The sequence below is a fragment of the Bos indicus genome, chromosome 3, assembly GCF_029378745.1.
Source record: "Bos indicus isolate NIAB-ARS_2022 breed Sahiwal x Tharparkar chromosome 3, NIAB-ARS_B.indTharparkar_mat_pri_1.0, whole genome shotgun sequence".
Lineage (NCBI taxonomy): Eukaryota > Metazoa > Chordata > Mammalia > Artiodactyla > Bovidae > Bos > Bos indicus.
The window spans coordinates 42,710,618-42,724,572 of NC_091762.1; the positions used below are offsets into that span (position 1 = coordinate 42,710,618).

General features: G+C 37.7%; 1 protein-coding gene across 5 annotated transcripts in view; it reads left to right on the forward strand.

The window, feature by feature from the left end:
• Positions 1-8,432, forward strand: part of DPH5 (diphthamide biosynthesis 5) — a 45,871-nt gene extending 37,439 nt beyond the window's left edge. For all 5 annotated transcript variants that reach the window (XM_019956970.2, XM_019956968.2, XM_019956969.2 and 2 more), the window contains one exon: positions 1,417-8,432. In XM_019956970.2, coding sequence (XP_019812529.1) covers positions 1,417-1,640 — 224 coding nt within the window. In that variant the 3' untranslated portion in view covers positions 1,641-8,432. The remainder of the gene's footprint in view (positions 1-1,416) is intronic.
• Positions 8,433-13,955: the final 5,523 nt, after the last annotated feature.

A 13,955-nucleotide genomic window follows, 5' to 3' on the forward strand; every position in this document is an offset into this window, starting at 1 on the left:
GGATTCTTTCTAGTAATATTAATATCATTCTAGAAAGTAAGGATTTTTTTTTCAAATTAAATATAAATCAGATTTTATGTAAATAGGTTAGTATAAATATTTTGGTGAAATACAGAACCTCCATTTTAGCCCAAGTCTATATTAAGCTCTATCCTGCAAAAGTATACTGAGACCAGGTATAGTTGTTTTTTCAGGATAAAGACCAGAGAATTTACCCTTGCATTCTTAATATCTAGACACAATAGATGTGCTATATAATAAAATGTTCATTGTCAATAGATTTTTATTGAGAGGTTCTTAAATAAATCTGTCATTATATTCTATTACAAGGTGCTGACTGGCATTGAACACATATTTCTTGATGGGAAAGATACACAAAAAGATTCTTTAATAACCATTGGCCTCAGTAGGCCTTGTTAAAACCATGAAACAAAGAACCTGCAGGGGTGCTGTATGCCCGTACCTTTGTACAGAGTTCCTTACTTTCCTGCTCGTCCTTGGAGAAGTCATTTGCCCCATTTTGGTCATTTGTCAATCAGGACAGCTTTTCCAACTAAAGAAAATCACAAGAGGGTCTGCTAAAGAGCAGACACACTGGAATGAATAATGAAGTTCACTAATGTATGTTATTTCGAACTTAAAAGCTTAAGTAATGTCATAATGTCTATTATTTCTTCAGGGCTGTGTAGTTTACTAAGTACTTTCATATCTATTATCTTAGTCCTTAAACCACCCTTTATGAAGGATAGTTTTCCCACAAAAAAGAAGAAACTGAAGGTTTGTCATATAGCGGAATGGTCAAGCACAGACTCAAATCTATGTATTTATCTCATAATCTTCTGCTTTTTCCAGTATATCTTGGTCAATGTGAAAATATCTCAAACATTTTATTTACAGTATAATCATGTAATAAACACTGTCCACTCAGAACCTAGTTAAAGACAAATGCTATGTGATAGAGTATGGATACAGGTAATTATTCATCAAGTCCTAAAATTTTAAACTAAAGTAAGTCTTTGGAATTCCGAAATGGTAAAGTTAGGAAGTACTACTTTACTTTAAATGTTAGGTAGTGCAAATGGAAATGGCAACCCACTCCAGTGTTCTTGCCTGGAGAATCCCAGGGACGGGATCCTGGTGGGCTGCCGTCTCTGGGGTTGCACACGACTGGGGTTGCACAGTCGGACACGACTGAAGCGACTTAGCAGCAGCAGCAGCAGTGCAAATAATTTAGAAAAGCCTTAGATAAATCAGCAGATAGTATGTCTATAATGAGTGACTAAAGGAGATTTAATATATTTGCGACTTATTTGGGACTTCTTTAAATGTATTTTTAGTACTAGTGTTAGTTTGAGTGGATTCAGGATAATGCATTTACTGAATTGAATGGTGGCATCTTTGTTTTTCTTTTAATAGCAGTCACCGAGGAGACACTCTGTGTTGGCTTAGCCAGGGTTGGCGCTGAGGACCAGAAAATTGCAGCAGGCACTTTGCAGCAGATGTCTACTGTGGACTTGGGAGGACCATTGCATTCCTTGATTATCACTGGAGGCAGCTTGCATCCACTGGAGATGGAGATGCTAAGTCTGTTTACCATACCAGAAAATAGCTCAGAAGCCCAAAGCATTGGTGGACTCTGAATACAGGCATCTTCTATTGTGAGATGTTAATTTCAGTCATATATACACATACATGTATTTGTGTAACAAATCCAATAGGTCTTTTGGTTTACCTAATAAGTATAAATTGAGTGACCAAGAAGAAAGATACTCCAACAGTGCTTGGTTTCCTGTGTCAATGAGTTTTTACCCTGTGATATCATCAGTTGTTGCTGCTAATTTGGCAGTTTTTCAGGATGAACATAAGTGGAACAGACCAAACTGGAGAACTTACAGCTAGATAGCCATAGACAGAATCATTTAAAGGCAATGTCTGTTTATGAAACCAGTTTATACAAGATAGAACTTTCTTCTCTCTTAAAAAGTCTGATGTCCTGACTGCAAGATACATTGTCCTGACAGCATGTGGTATTAATACATATAAACAGAGATGAGAAGAATATGTTACCAGCCAACAGTCCCACTTACTTAGGGCTCAGCTGAGCACACGCCACAGAATGACATCCTTTTGCATTGCTTTGTGTTGTTTAGCTGACGTCCTAATTATGTGCCTCGTATTCTGCTGTATTTTGGAGGTTATATAATTATTGAATTATAAATGTTCAGGCAGCCATGAACAGTTGCTGTTTGGTTTTAAATAGCATCTTTCACATCCATGCTGAAAAGTGGAAAATTTGCTGACTACAAAATAAAATTTTTAAAAATTTAAGCTTGAAGACAGCAATAGATTGGTCAAGATTTGTCATATCACTTAACAGTTAATATGCCTCCCTATGTATGCAAGTAGCCACATTCTTCTTCCTAGTTGTAAATCACACTCCATTTATTATGTTTCATGACTATGAAGTGTTACACTTTTTGTCAGTTCAAAATAGAAATAGCCTTGCTCCATGGCCTTGCTTCAGTTGGTCTAACTGATTTCAGTTGACCCTTGAACAACACAGGTTTGAACTGTGTAGGTCCACAAAATACATACTGAGTACTGCACAGTCCGGTCGGTTGAATCTGCAGTTGGTTGAATCCATGGACATGGAACCACAGATGTTTTCAACTGCATGGAAGGGTCAGTTCCCCTAACTCCTATATTGTTCAAGGTCAGTCAACTCTGTTTCCATGGCCTAATCAGTTTATCTGACCTCTTTGCTCAATAGATTCACTAAAGTTCATCAACTACTTCCCTCTTTTCTGGGAGCAACAATTAATAGGAGATTATTTTGAGTTACTTCATTTGAGATAAAAGATATTTTAATATATGTGAACCATTCTATTTTCAATCTGTCAGATGCAAAATAAGAGAGACCCAAGGACATTTAAGTAACAGTTCTGTATTTTTTTTCTAAAGCATTAAATTAAACAGTGAAGAATTATAAAATGAAGGACTTCTGATTTGGGTAGTGGTGGAATAGGTTGCAATGTACAAACTCTCCCAATGATAAACTCTGGGAAAATATAACAAATAACTGTCTAAAGGCACCAAGGAGTGACCAGAAGTAGTAAGAGAACTATACTTACATGATTTTTCCCTCAGGGAATTTACCAGTCAGTCTGGTGAGTGGGAGGCTAGAATGGAAGAGAAAGTTTAAGTCTTAATGACTTGAGTTGTTGGAATTGGCTGCTGCTGGAGGAGCTGTATACTGAAGGAGAAAATTCTAGAAATGAAGGTGGCACTGAGGGAGGAGACTTCTAATCTGCATGATCTCCTCTTAAATCTTTGGCTAACTCTGGCATTGTGCATGTGCAGGGAAGACTCCAGTGAACCTGATGGAAAGCTGTAGCTGGGAGACTGAAAAAGCTAAGCAGAGATTGTTGCTCTCTGTTGCAAGAGAACTCAAGAGTTTGAATCCCAACAAGTTAGAAAGCTTGTACCTTAGACTTTGCATCAAATCCCTAGAATGGTTGTTTATTAGCAGTAAAGGCTGTGCCTAGGGCTAAGGATTTGTGCTAAAACTAAAGACAGAATCTTTAACATAATGTGAAATCAAGCCTCCATAAAATCAAAGTGACTAGCCAATAATTACCTGCCTGCTAGAACAAAGCTTATCATTTCCAGAGCATAATAACAAAATGAATCAATCTATCAACAATGCCTCGAATGCTATAAAATATTATGAGGCATGCAATGAAATAGGAAAATATGACTTAAGGTCAAAAAGAGAAAAACACACAGTAAAAAGAGATCCTACCAACCCAGATATTGGAATTAGCCAACAAGGATTTCAAAGCAGCTCAGAACTGTGTTCAAGTATGAAAAGGAAAAGTGGTTGTAGTGAATTAATGTAACTGAGTACTCTTAGCAGAGTAATGGAAACAAAGAGAAAACCCCAAATGGTTGAAGTTAACAACAGAGTGCAGATGATGAACAGAAATTTTCTGAGGAAAAAAGGTTGGAGGGAAGAATAAAAGAGCACAGAACCTCAATGCCATGTGAGGCAGTATCAAGCAATTCAACATATATGTGATTGGGTCCCCAGAAGCAGAACAGAAAACAAATAGGACAGAAAAATACAAATTAAACAATCTTCATGAAAGCAGAATTAGTCACCAGCAGACGCACACTACAAGGAAAGCTGAGGGAAGTGTTTTGGGTTGAAGGTAAATGACAGCTGAAAGAAAGGAAATAATAAAATGTAAGTATAAATGACTATCAGATTTTCTTTGCTTTATGTTTTTAAAAGCTATTGGGCTTTCCTGATAGCTCAGTTGATAAAGAATCTGCCTGCAGTGCTGGAGATCCCAGTTCGATTCCTGGCTTGGGAAGAGCTAGTATTCTTGGGCTTCCCTGGTGGCTCAGCTGATAAAGAATCCGCCTGCAATGCGGGAGTCCTGGGTTCAATCCCTGGGTTGGGGAGATCCCCCGGAGAAGGGAATGGCTACCCACTCCAGTATCCTGGCTTGGAGAAGTCCATGGACTGTATAGTCCATGGGGTTGCAAAGAGTAGGACACAACTGAGCGACTTTCCCTTTTAAAAGACAACTGACAATTTAACATAGTATTGTGGCATGTATTTAGCTATAAAATATGTGCAAACAATAACACAAGTTGCAGGGGGAAAGGGAATTATACAGTTTCAGGATTATTACATTTTATTTGAAGTAGTAGAATAATAACTGTAGGTAGACTGTGTTAAGGATATATATTCTAATCCTTTGGCAACTACTACCAAAAAAAAAAAAAAAGCACACACACACACACACACACTTGGCAGAAGTTAAAAAAAATGAGAAGAATTAAATACTGAAAGACATATAATTAACCAAAAGAGGACAGGAAAGGAGGAAATAAACATTAAAAAACATAGGACAAAGAACAAGCAAATAGTGGAATGGAAGACTTAAATCCAGCCAAATCAATAATTGCTTATTGGTATCACAGTTGTAAATTAAGTAGTCCAACCAAAAGGAGTAGTTTTTTTTTCAAAGGCTCAACTATATGTTGTCTACAAGAGTTAAACTTTATATATAAAGACTCTGGATGAAAGTAGAAGAATAGGGAAAAAATAAACAATACAAACAGTAAGCATAAGAAAACAAGTGGCTGTATCAGCATAAGACAAAATAGACTTAAAAAGAAGGAGTATACTAGAGATATACTTTTCATAAAGAAAATGGGCAGTTCATCAAGAAGACAATCCTGCATGTGTATGCATTGAATACCAGCTTGAAAATACATAAGGCAAAAATTGGCAAAATTGAACGAAGATGCAGACAAATCCACAAAGTTGGGGATTTTAACAACCTTCTGTCAGCAACTGATAGAAGTAAACAATATCAGTAAAAGTATTGATTTGAACAAACCAACCATTTAGGTCAAATTGTTAGGTCACTACAGTCAACAGTGGTAGAATAGATATTTTCAAGCACACATGAAACACTTATGAAAGTAGACCGTAAGCTTGGCTATTGACCACACTGAAATTAAATAAAAATTGCTGGCAAAAAAAAAAAAATATCTCTAAAAGTCCCAAAATTTGGAGATAAAAGAATGTATTTCTGAGTAAAAACATAAACAAAATGTGAAAATTTGTGGGATTCAGATAAAGTAGTATTTAGAAATTTACTGCTTTAGAAAAGAAGAAAGTTTTAAAATCAGTGATCCAATTCTGGAAAAGCAGAGTGTATTAAATTTTAAGTAATTAGAAGGAAGCATCCTGGAATGCAAAATCAAGTGAGCCTTAGGAAACATCACTACGAACAAAGCTAGTGAAGGTGATGGGATTCCTGTTGAGCTATTTGAAATCCTAAAAGACGATGAGCTGAAAGTGCTGCACTCAGTATGCCAGCAAATTTGGAAAACTCAGCAGTGGCCACAGGACTGGAAAATGTCAGTTTTCATTCCAATCCCAAAGGCAATGCCAAAGAATGCTCAAACTACTGCACAATTGCACTCATCTCACACACTAGCAAAGTAATGCTCAAAATTCTCCAAGCCAGGCTTCAACAGTATGTGAACTGTGAACTTCCACATGTTCAAGCTGGATTTAGAAAAGACAGAGGAACCAGAGATCAAATTGCCAATATCTGCTGGATCATCGAAAAAGCATGAGAGTTCCAGGAAAACATCTGCTTTATTGAGTACACCAAAGCCTTTGTATGAATCACAACAAACTGTGGAATATTCTTAAAGAACTGGGAATACCAGACCCCTGACCTGCCTCCTGAGAAATCTGTATTCAGGTCAAGAAGCAACAGTTACAACTGGACATAGAACAGCAGACTGGTTCCAAATCGGGAAAGGAGTATGTCAAGGCTGTATATTGTCACCCTGCTTATTTAACTTACATGCAGAGTACATCATGTGAAATGCCAGGCTGGATGAAGCACAAGCTGGAATCAAGATTTCCGGGAGAAATATCAATAACCGCAGATACTCAGATGTCCCCACTCTTGTGGCAGAAAGCGAAGAAGAACTAAAGAGCTTCTTGATTAAAGTGAAAGAAGAGAGTGAAAAAGTTGGCTTAAAACTCAACATTAAGAAAACTAAGATCATGGCATCCAGTCCCATCACTTCATGGCAAATAGATAGGGAAACAGTGGAAACAGTGAGAGACTATATCTTTGGGCTTCAAAATCACTGCAGGTGATGACTGCAGCCATGAAATTAAAAGACACTTGTTCCTTGGAAGAAAAGCCATGACCAACTTAGACAGCATATTAAAAAGCAAAGACATCACTTTACCAACAAAGGTCCATCTAGTCAAAGCTATGGTTTTTCCAGTAGTCATGTATGGATATGAGAGTTGGACCATAAAGAAAGCTGAGTGCCGAAGAATTGATGCTTTTGCACTGTGGTGTTGGAGAAGACTCTTGAGAGTCCCTTGGACTGCAAGGAGATCCATCCTAAAGGAAGTCAGTCCTGAATATTCATTCGAAGGGCTGATGCTGCAGCTGAAACTCCAATACTTTGGCCACCTGATGTGAAGAACTGACTCACTGGAAAAGACCCTGATGCTGCGAAAGATTGAAGGCAGGAGGAGAAGGGAATGACAGAGGATGAGATGGTTGGGTGGCATCACCGACTCGATGGACATGAGTTTCAGTATGCTCCAGGAGTTGGTGATGGACAGGGAAGCCTGTCGTGCATGGGGTCACAAAGAGTCAGACACAACTGAGCAACTGAACTGACTGAGAAGGAAGCAAATACTTCACATAAGAGCAAAAACTGGTAAAATAGAAAATGGACAAATAGTAAAGAAAAGCCAATAGAATGTCAAAAATATTAAGTTGCCAGGGGATGTAATAACTGAAAATCTCATTACTGGTAGGTATATAAATTGGTACAACTACTTTGGAAACTAGCAGTTTCATATAAATTAAACATACAACTGCCCCATGAAGTTTCAAAGCCAGTCCTATGTATTTACTGAAAAGAAATGAAAACCTACTGACAAAAATAGTCCATGAATGTTTATAACTTTGTATCTTTATTCATTCATAGCCCCAAACTGGAACCAAGCCATGTGTCCTTTACAGGACAATGGACTTAAAAATTGTAGTATGTTTTGCAATGGAATATTACTTTACCGTAAAACAGAATGAACCACTGCTGACACAAAAAACCTGAGTGAATTTTAAAAACAGGTGAAAGAAACCAGACATAAAAGGGTACACTTCCATTTATATGAATTATAGCAACAGGCAAAACAGTGCTTGAAAACAGTTGTTACGGAGAGAGTAAGAGTGACTAGAAGAAGAGAGAGAGTGAGGAGTGACGAGTGACTAGGAGACAGAAAGGCACTGTGGTCATGGAAAGCTTCTGTATCTTGACCTGGTGTTGATTGTATGCGTATAAATATTTACCAAAATTCATTAAGTTGTATAAATTCAGGATCTGTGCATTTTTCTGTTATGTTTTCCAGATAAAATAGGCTTATGCATTTAAGCTGAATTTCAGGTCAACAACTTTTTAAAATACGTTTATGTTCCATTCAATATTTGGGACACTTAAGAAAATATTTATTTGAAATTGAATTGAGTGCCTGTGTTTTTATTTGCTCATTTTGCCAAATCTAATCTTTATGTAATCTAACCTCAATAAATGAAATTGTAAAATGAAAAATGTGCACTATTCATCAAATAGTTTAATGCTATTTTAAACTATTACACAGTGAAACTGCTTTCATAATCTAGACACAGACTAGTTCTCTCTCTCACAAACACACCTTCACCCTTTCCCTTTATGTTCGCCCCTTCTACCCACCTATAATGCCTGGCAACCATTGATCTGATTTCTCTGTAGTTCTGTCCTTTTGAGAATATCATGTAAATGAGACTGGCTTCTTTCAATAAAATGCTGTTTAAGATGCATCCAAGTTATTGTTATGTGTCAGAAGTTCATTTTTTTTAAATTGCTAAGTAGCAGTCTCATATAGACACAATATTCTTTATCCATTAACTATTTGAAAGAGATTTGGGTTTTTTTCAGTTTTTAGCAGTTATACATATAGTTGTTAAAATAGTCACATACTGTTATTTGTATGAATGTAGATTTTTATTTCTCTAGAATAGACACCCCACAGTGCAATTGCTGCATCATATGATAAATGTACATTTAAGCTTATAAAAAACTGCCAAAATGATTTCCAGAGTGCCTATGTCATTTTGCTTTCTTGCAAGCAATGTGAGAGTTCCCATTGCTGTGTATCTTTGTCAGCACTTCATATTGACAGTTTTTTTATTTTAGCTCTTCTAATAGGTGTGTTGTGGTATATCATCATAATTTTAATTTGCATTTTCCTGGTGGCTAATAATGTTGAACATCTTTTCATGTATTTATTTACCATTTTTATACCCTGCTTAATGAAACATCTGTTCATGCCTTCTGCCCGTTTTTAATTTGAATTTTCTTATGGTTAAATTTTGATTATTCTTTATCTATTTTGGATATAGAGCTTCCCAGGTGGCACTAGTGGTAAAGAACCTGCCTGCCATCGCAGGAAACCTAAGAGACACAGATTCGATCCCTGGGTCAGGAAGATCCCCTGGAGGAGGGCATGGTAACCCACGCTAGCATTCTTGCCTGGGAAATTTCATGGACAGAGGAACCTGGCAGTCTGCAGTCCATAGGGTCGCGAAGAATCGGACATGACTGAAGCGACTTAGCACACATACCTACTGGATATAAGTTCTTTGTCAGATTGTGATTTGTAAATATTTTCTCCTAATCTGTAGCTTGTCCTTTTATTTCCTTAACTATGTCTTTGCAAAGCACAAGTTTTTCATTTTGATGAAATCCAGTTTATTAACTTTTTCTTGATCATGTTTCTGTTACATTGTATAAGAACCAATAAGCAAACTCAAGGACATGTAGATTTTATCCTATGTTTTCTTCTAACATTTTTTACAGTTTTGTAGTTTACACTTACCTGTAGTATATTTTGTTAATTTTTATCTGAAGTGTGAGTTTTAGATGAAAGTTGTTTTTTTCTTTTTTTGCATGGAGATATTCAATTGCTTCAACACTGTTTGTTTAAAAAGACTATCATTATTGAACTGTTTCTGTGCTGTTGTCAAAATCCGTTTGCCATAATTATGTTGACCGTATTTGTGTGGATCTATTTCTGAACCCTTTGCTATTCTGTCGGTCTGTGTCTCTCTCCCTTCTGTAATAGCACACTGTCTTGATTTCTTTAGCTTTATGGTAAATCTTAAAAGCAGCTAGTATAATTCCTCTAGTTTTCTCTTTTTTCAAAATTGTATCTAGTTTAGTTCCTTTGCCTTTTTATATGAATGTCAGAATGAACTTAACATTTATGTAAAGCTTGTGAATTTTGATTGTAATTATCTGATCATGTTGCATTTCATGTGGATATTTTAGCATTTATCCTTTGGGCATTTGCTTAGCTTCCTGTATCTTAGCTTTATGTCACCAAATTTGGGAAGTTACCAGCCATTGTTTCTTCAAATATTTTTTTCAGCACTTCTGCTTCATCATTGTATGTAGAGTCCTCTCCTTCTGGGCATCTGATAACAAAAGTGTTAAGACATTTCTTATTGTCCCACAGGTCTCTGAGCTCTGTTTTGTTTTGTTTTGTTTTTCTTCCAATCTATTTTCTCTGTTATTTAGTATGGATCATTTTTATTGATATATTTTCAAGTTCACTGACTTCTCTGTCTTCATTCTGCTGTTGACTTGATTTTAATTTTGGATACTGTTTTAAAATTTCCATTTGGTTCTTTTTATATCTGCAGTTTTCTGTTTTAACTTTTGTTGCAAGATAAGTGATTGCTTGTTCAAGCATTTTTGTAATAGTTGCTTTAAAGTCTTTGTCCAATAATTCCAACTTTGGTATCATCTCAGCCATGGTATCTGTTGATTGTTTTTCATCTGGAAGTTGAAATTTTCGTGGCACTTTGCCAATTTGGATTGTAGCTTGAACATGTTGAATATTATGAGATTCTGGTTCTTGTTTAGATTCTGTGGTTTGTGTTTTAGCAGGCAATGAGCCTGGTTAGGTGCAGGATGCAATTACTAGTCCACCTTCTATGGATTGAGGTTCCAGTGTCAGTTGGGTTTTCAAGGACTGCAGTTCTTTTTTGATCTATCTCAAGTTTATGTGACCCAGGCTGGGACCTAGACAGTTGGATAATTTAGTCTTTTGGTATGCCAGGTAGGATCAGATACAAGCCTTACTGACTTGAGTGTGAAACTTGGGGTTGATCATTGACTCCTCCAAGTTGCTTTCCTGAGCTCCTCTTCATGATCTCGCTACTTCCCTGTTCCCTAGGTTTTTTTTTTTTTTTGGTGCTCTGTTCAGAAACTTGGAGTTCCGTTTATTCTGTTGCTCTGTGACTCTTTCATGATTGGGCTTACATTCTGACCCATGTGCAGAGGCGGACAGAGGAAGAAAGCAACAGGGAGATACACTACCCTTTTGAAATCATAACTCAAATAGAAAAATTCTTCTCTCAGTTGTTGTTCTTGTGGGTTTCCTTAGTTGGTGGCCACCACTACCAGATTGTCTTTGGAAGCCAACGGGAAGTCTTTGCTCTGATTTAACTACAAATGTAGTGACTTTGTCTTGTTTTGAAGCTCTGAGGAAATCAATATGAACTGTGTACAAATTATTGCTTAAAGGGAAGTAGTATGATGCACATACAAGACAGATAACCTCTGTGAACTTGAACAACAATCTGATCTAACAATGCTTAGAGTAGAAAAACACCGTAATGGCTAATCAGACAGACCTTATTATTATAGTTTTAGAAGCAGTTGCAATGTTTTCAAAAGTCCGGGTCAAATGGCAGGGTTCTAATTGCACTGAAACCGTACCTATGCTTTCCTGACTTACCTAAAGTCAGGAAATATTTTGGGGAATGCTTTTGTTTTCATATTATTTTGTTTTTCTTCTGGCTTTAGCAGTGACTCCCCTACAAAGAATACAGTTCACTTTGCCTATCCATATAGTACTATTTTTCAAAGAGGTGCTAAACTTTATATTAAAAGCAAAATTCACCCATTTTTTTCAATAAATTTTGATTGCTTAAACTGTGCCAGAGTATTGTTATACTATTATACCAACTGCTATTGGTTATAGGACTTTATTAAAGCCTGAACTTCATGGTAAATTATCTTTAAAGTGTAGAAGTAGAGCTGGATGAGCTGACAGAGTATTTGAATGAGCTAGAATCCTATTAAAATGGTGTTGTCTTTTTCTCTTTTTCATGCAGAATGAAAAATAGTAAATTACTGTCATTCTGTCTAATCTGTTAAACCTGCTTGCTTCTTCTCCCTTTCTTTCCTGTTTCTTTGGTCTAGAGTAATGCAAAGTTTGCTTATTCCATATCATGAGTAATGAGATTGAATAAGGAGGGAAAGAAAAGCATTACAAGTTGCTGAAATTATTCAGAGGAATTTGTATTTGATGAGCATTTAAGACAACCACTCAAGATTCTTGAGCTAAAGGAATTAAAAGTGGAAACTGGGTAGCTTACTTCATTAGTATAACACAAGTTGGCTTCTGGGGGAAGGAAGCAAAAACTCAAAGATTGGGTAATGAACTGTTATAGTAAATAATTTGCCTAAACATGTATGTAAACAGAAAGGGCTGCTCTAATGGGCTGTTGACAGACCACTGTAGACTTCCCTTAGGCCAGAGGCTGCTTCCAGAGAGCACAGGAAAAGCAGGGCAGGGCATCCCTGGCAGGTGCTTCAGCTCTAGGAGGTCAAAGTCCACTATGCAAAAGGGCCAGCAGAAGGTAGTCAGGAAACCAGGATAGGGGATATGTTTGAAAAGAACTTAGGCGTCTGATTCAGCAGAAATTCCGTGTACTTCCTGGCTAAGGCCAGAATTGTTTTTGTGGTGTGTTGAGGCTGTTTGTGCATGTGTGCTGAAATGGAGGTGGCTAGAGTCGGACACGGAGAAGGCAATGGCAACCCACTCCAGCACTCTTGCCTGGAAAATCCCATGGACGAAGGAGCCTGGTAGGCTGCAGTCCATGGGGTCGCTAAGAGTTGGACGTGACTGAGCAACTTCACTTTCTTTTCACTTTCATGCATTGGAGAAGGAAATGGCAACCCACTCCAGTGTTCTTGCCTGGAGAATCCCAGGGACGGGGGAGCCTGGTGGGCTGCCGTCTATGGGGTCGCACAGAGTCGGACATGACTGAAGTGACTCAGCAGCAGCAGCAGCAGAGTCGGACACTATTTGAATAGGAGAGAAATCAGACAATTCCACATTGTGACTCTGCACACAGCAATGAAGTACTAGACAGGGCAGTGGGAATGCAAAGGTGAGTTTAAAAGATTCCCAATCAATGAGGATTTTTTGATAGGGGATTCAGGATATGGAAGGTGGCAAAGGCAGTATTTAGATTTCTAAGAATTTTGGCAAAGGCAGTATTTAGATTTCTAAGAATTCTTTAAGGAATTCTGAACAGAAATGGTAGTTGAAGAGATTTGAGTGGGGAAAGTAAAATTAGAGATGCTGGTAGTCCTGCCAGGGCGTGACAAGAAGTAAGCCACTGATGGCTTCTGATTACCTCTACAAACTAGGAAGGAGTGAAGCCGTATTACTAAGCACCACAGAAATGGTTAGAGAGCAAGCAGAAGTGCATATAGACACGTGAGATACTTGACAACACACACACTGAGGATAAAGCCCTCACTGTATAGCATAGATTGATGGTAAGGAAGAGACTGCTTGGATAAGAGTATGTTTGAGAAGATGGGATGAGTGGGATCTGGGGTTTTGCGAAGTTAGTTTAAAAAAGAATTTCTTCTGATTAGAGGGAAAAATTTGGAAGGATAATGGTCAGATGTTTTTGGTCTTCATTTCCTGTACGCTGAGATGATAGAGAACAAGGTGAGAAAATAATTTGAGGTTAAATATCTGGAGATACTTTGAGATTTGTTTATGAGGTAAAATAATGAGTAGGAGGATTTACAGTGAGGAGCTTCAGTGTCGAGACATTTCCAAGTCTCCTGCTAGCTCCTCTCTCCTGATCAGTTTTGCTGTCCCTGGGCCCTGAGAATCATTCTTTCCCTTACATTCCCTAAGCCCTCCAGAATCTGTTCCGGTAACTTAAATTCACAGTGGTCTTTTCAGTTCATCAAACTAATAGACAACGCAGGTTGTTGTTGTTCACTCACTCAGTTGTGTCCAACTCTTTGCAACCCCTTGGACTGCAGCACACCAGGCTTCCCTGTCCTTCATCTCTCAGAATTTGCTCAAACTCATGTCCATTGAGTTGATGATGCCAAGCAACCATGTCATCCTCTGTTGCCCCCTTCTCCTCCTGCCCTCAATCTTTCCCAGCATCAGGGTCTTTTCCAATGAGGCAACTCCACATCAGGTGGCCAAAGTATTGGAGCTTCATCAAATGAATAGACAATCCAGG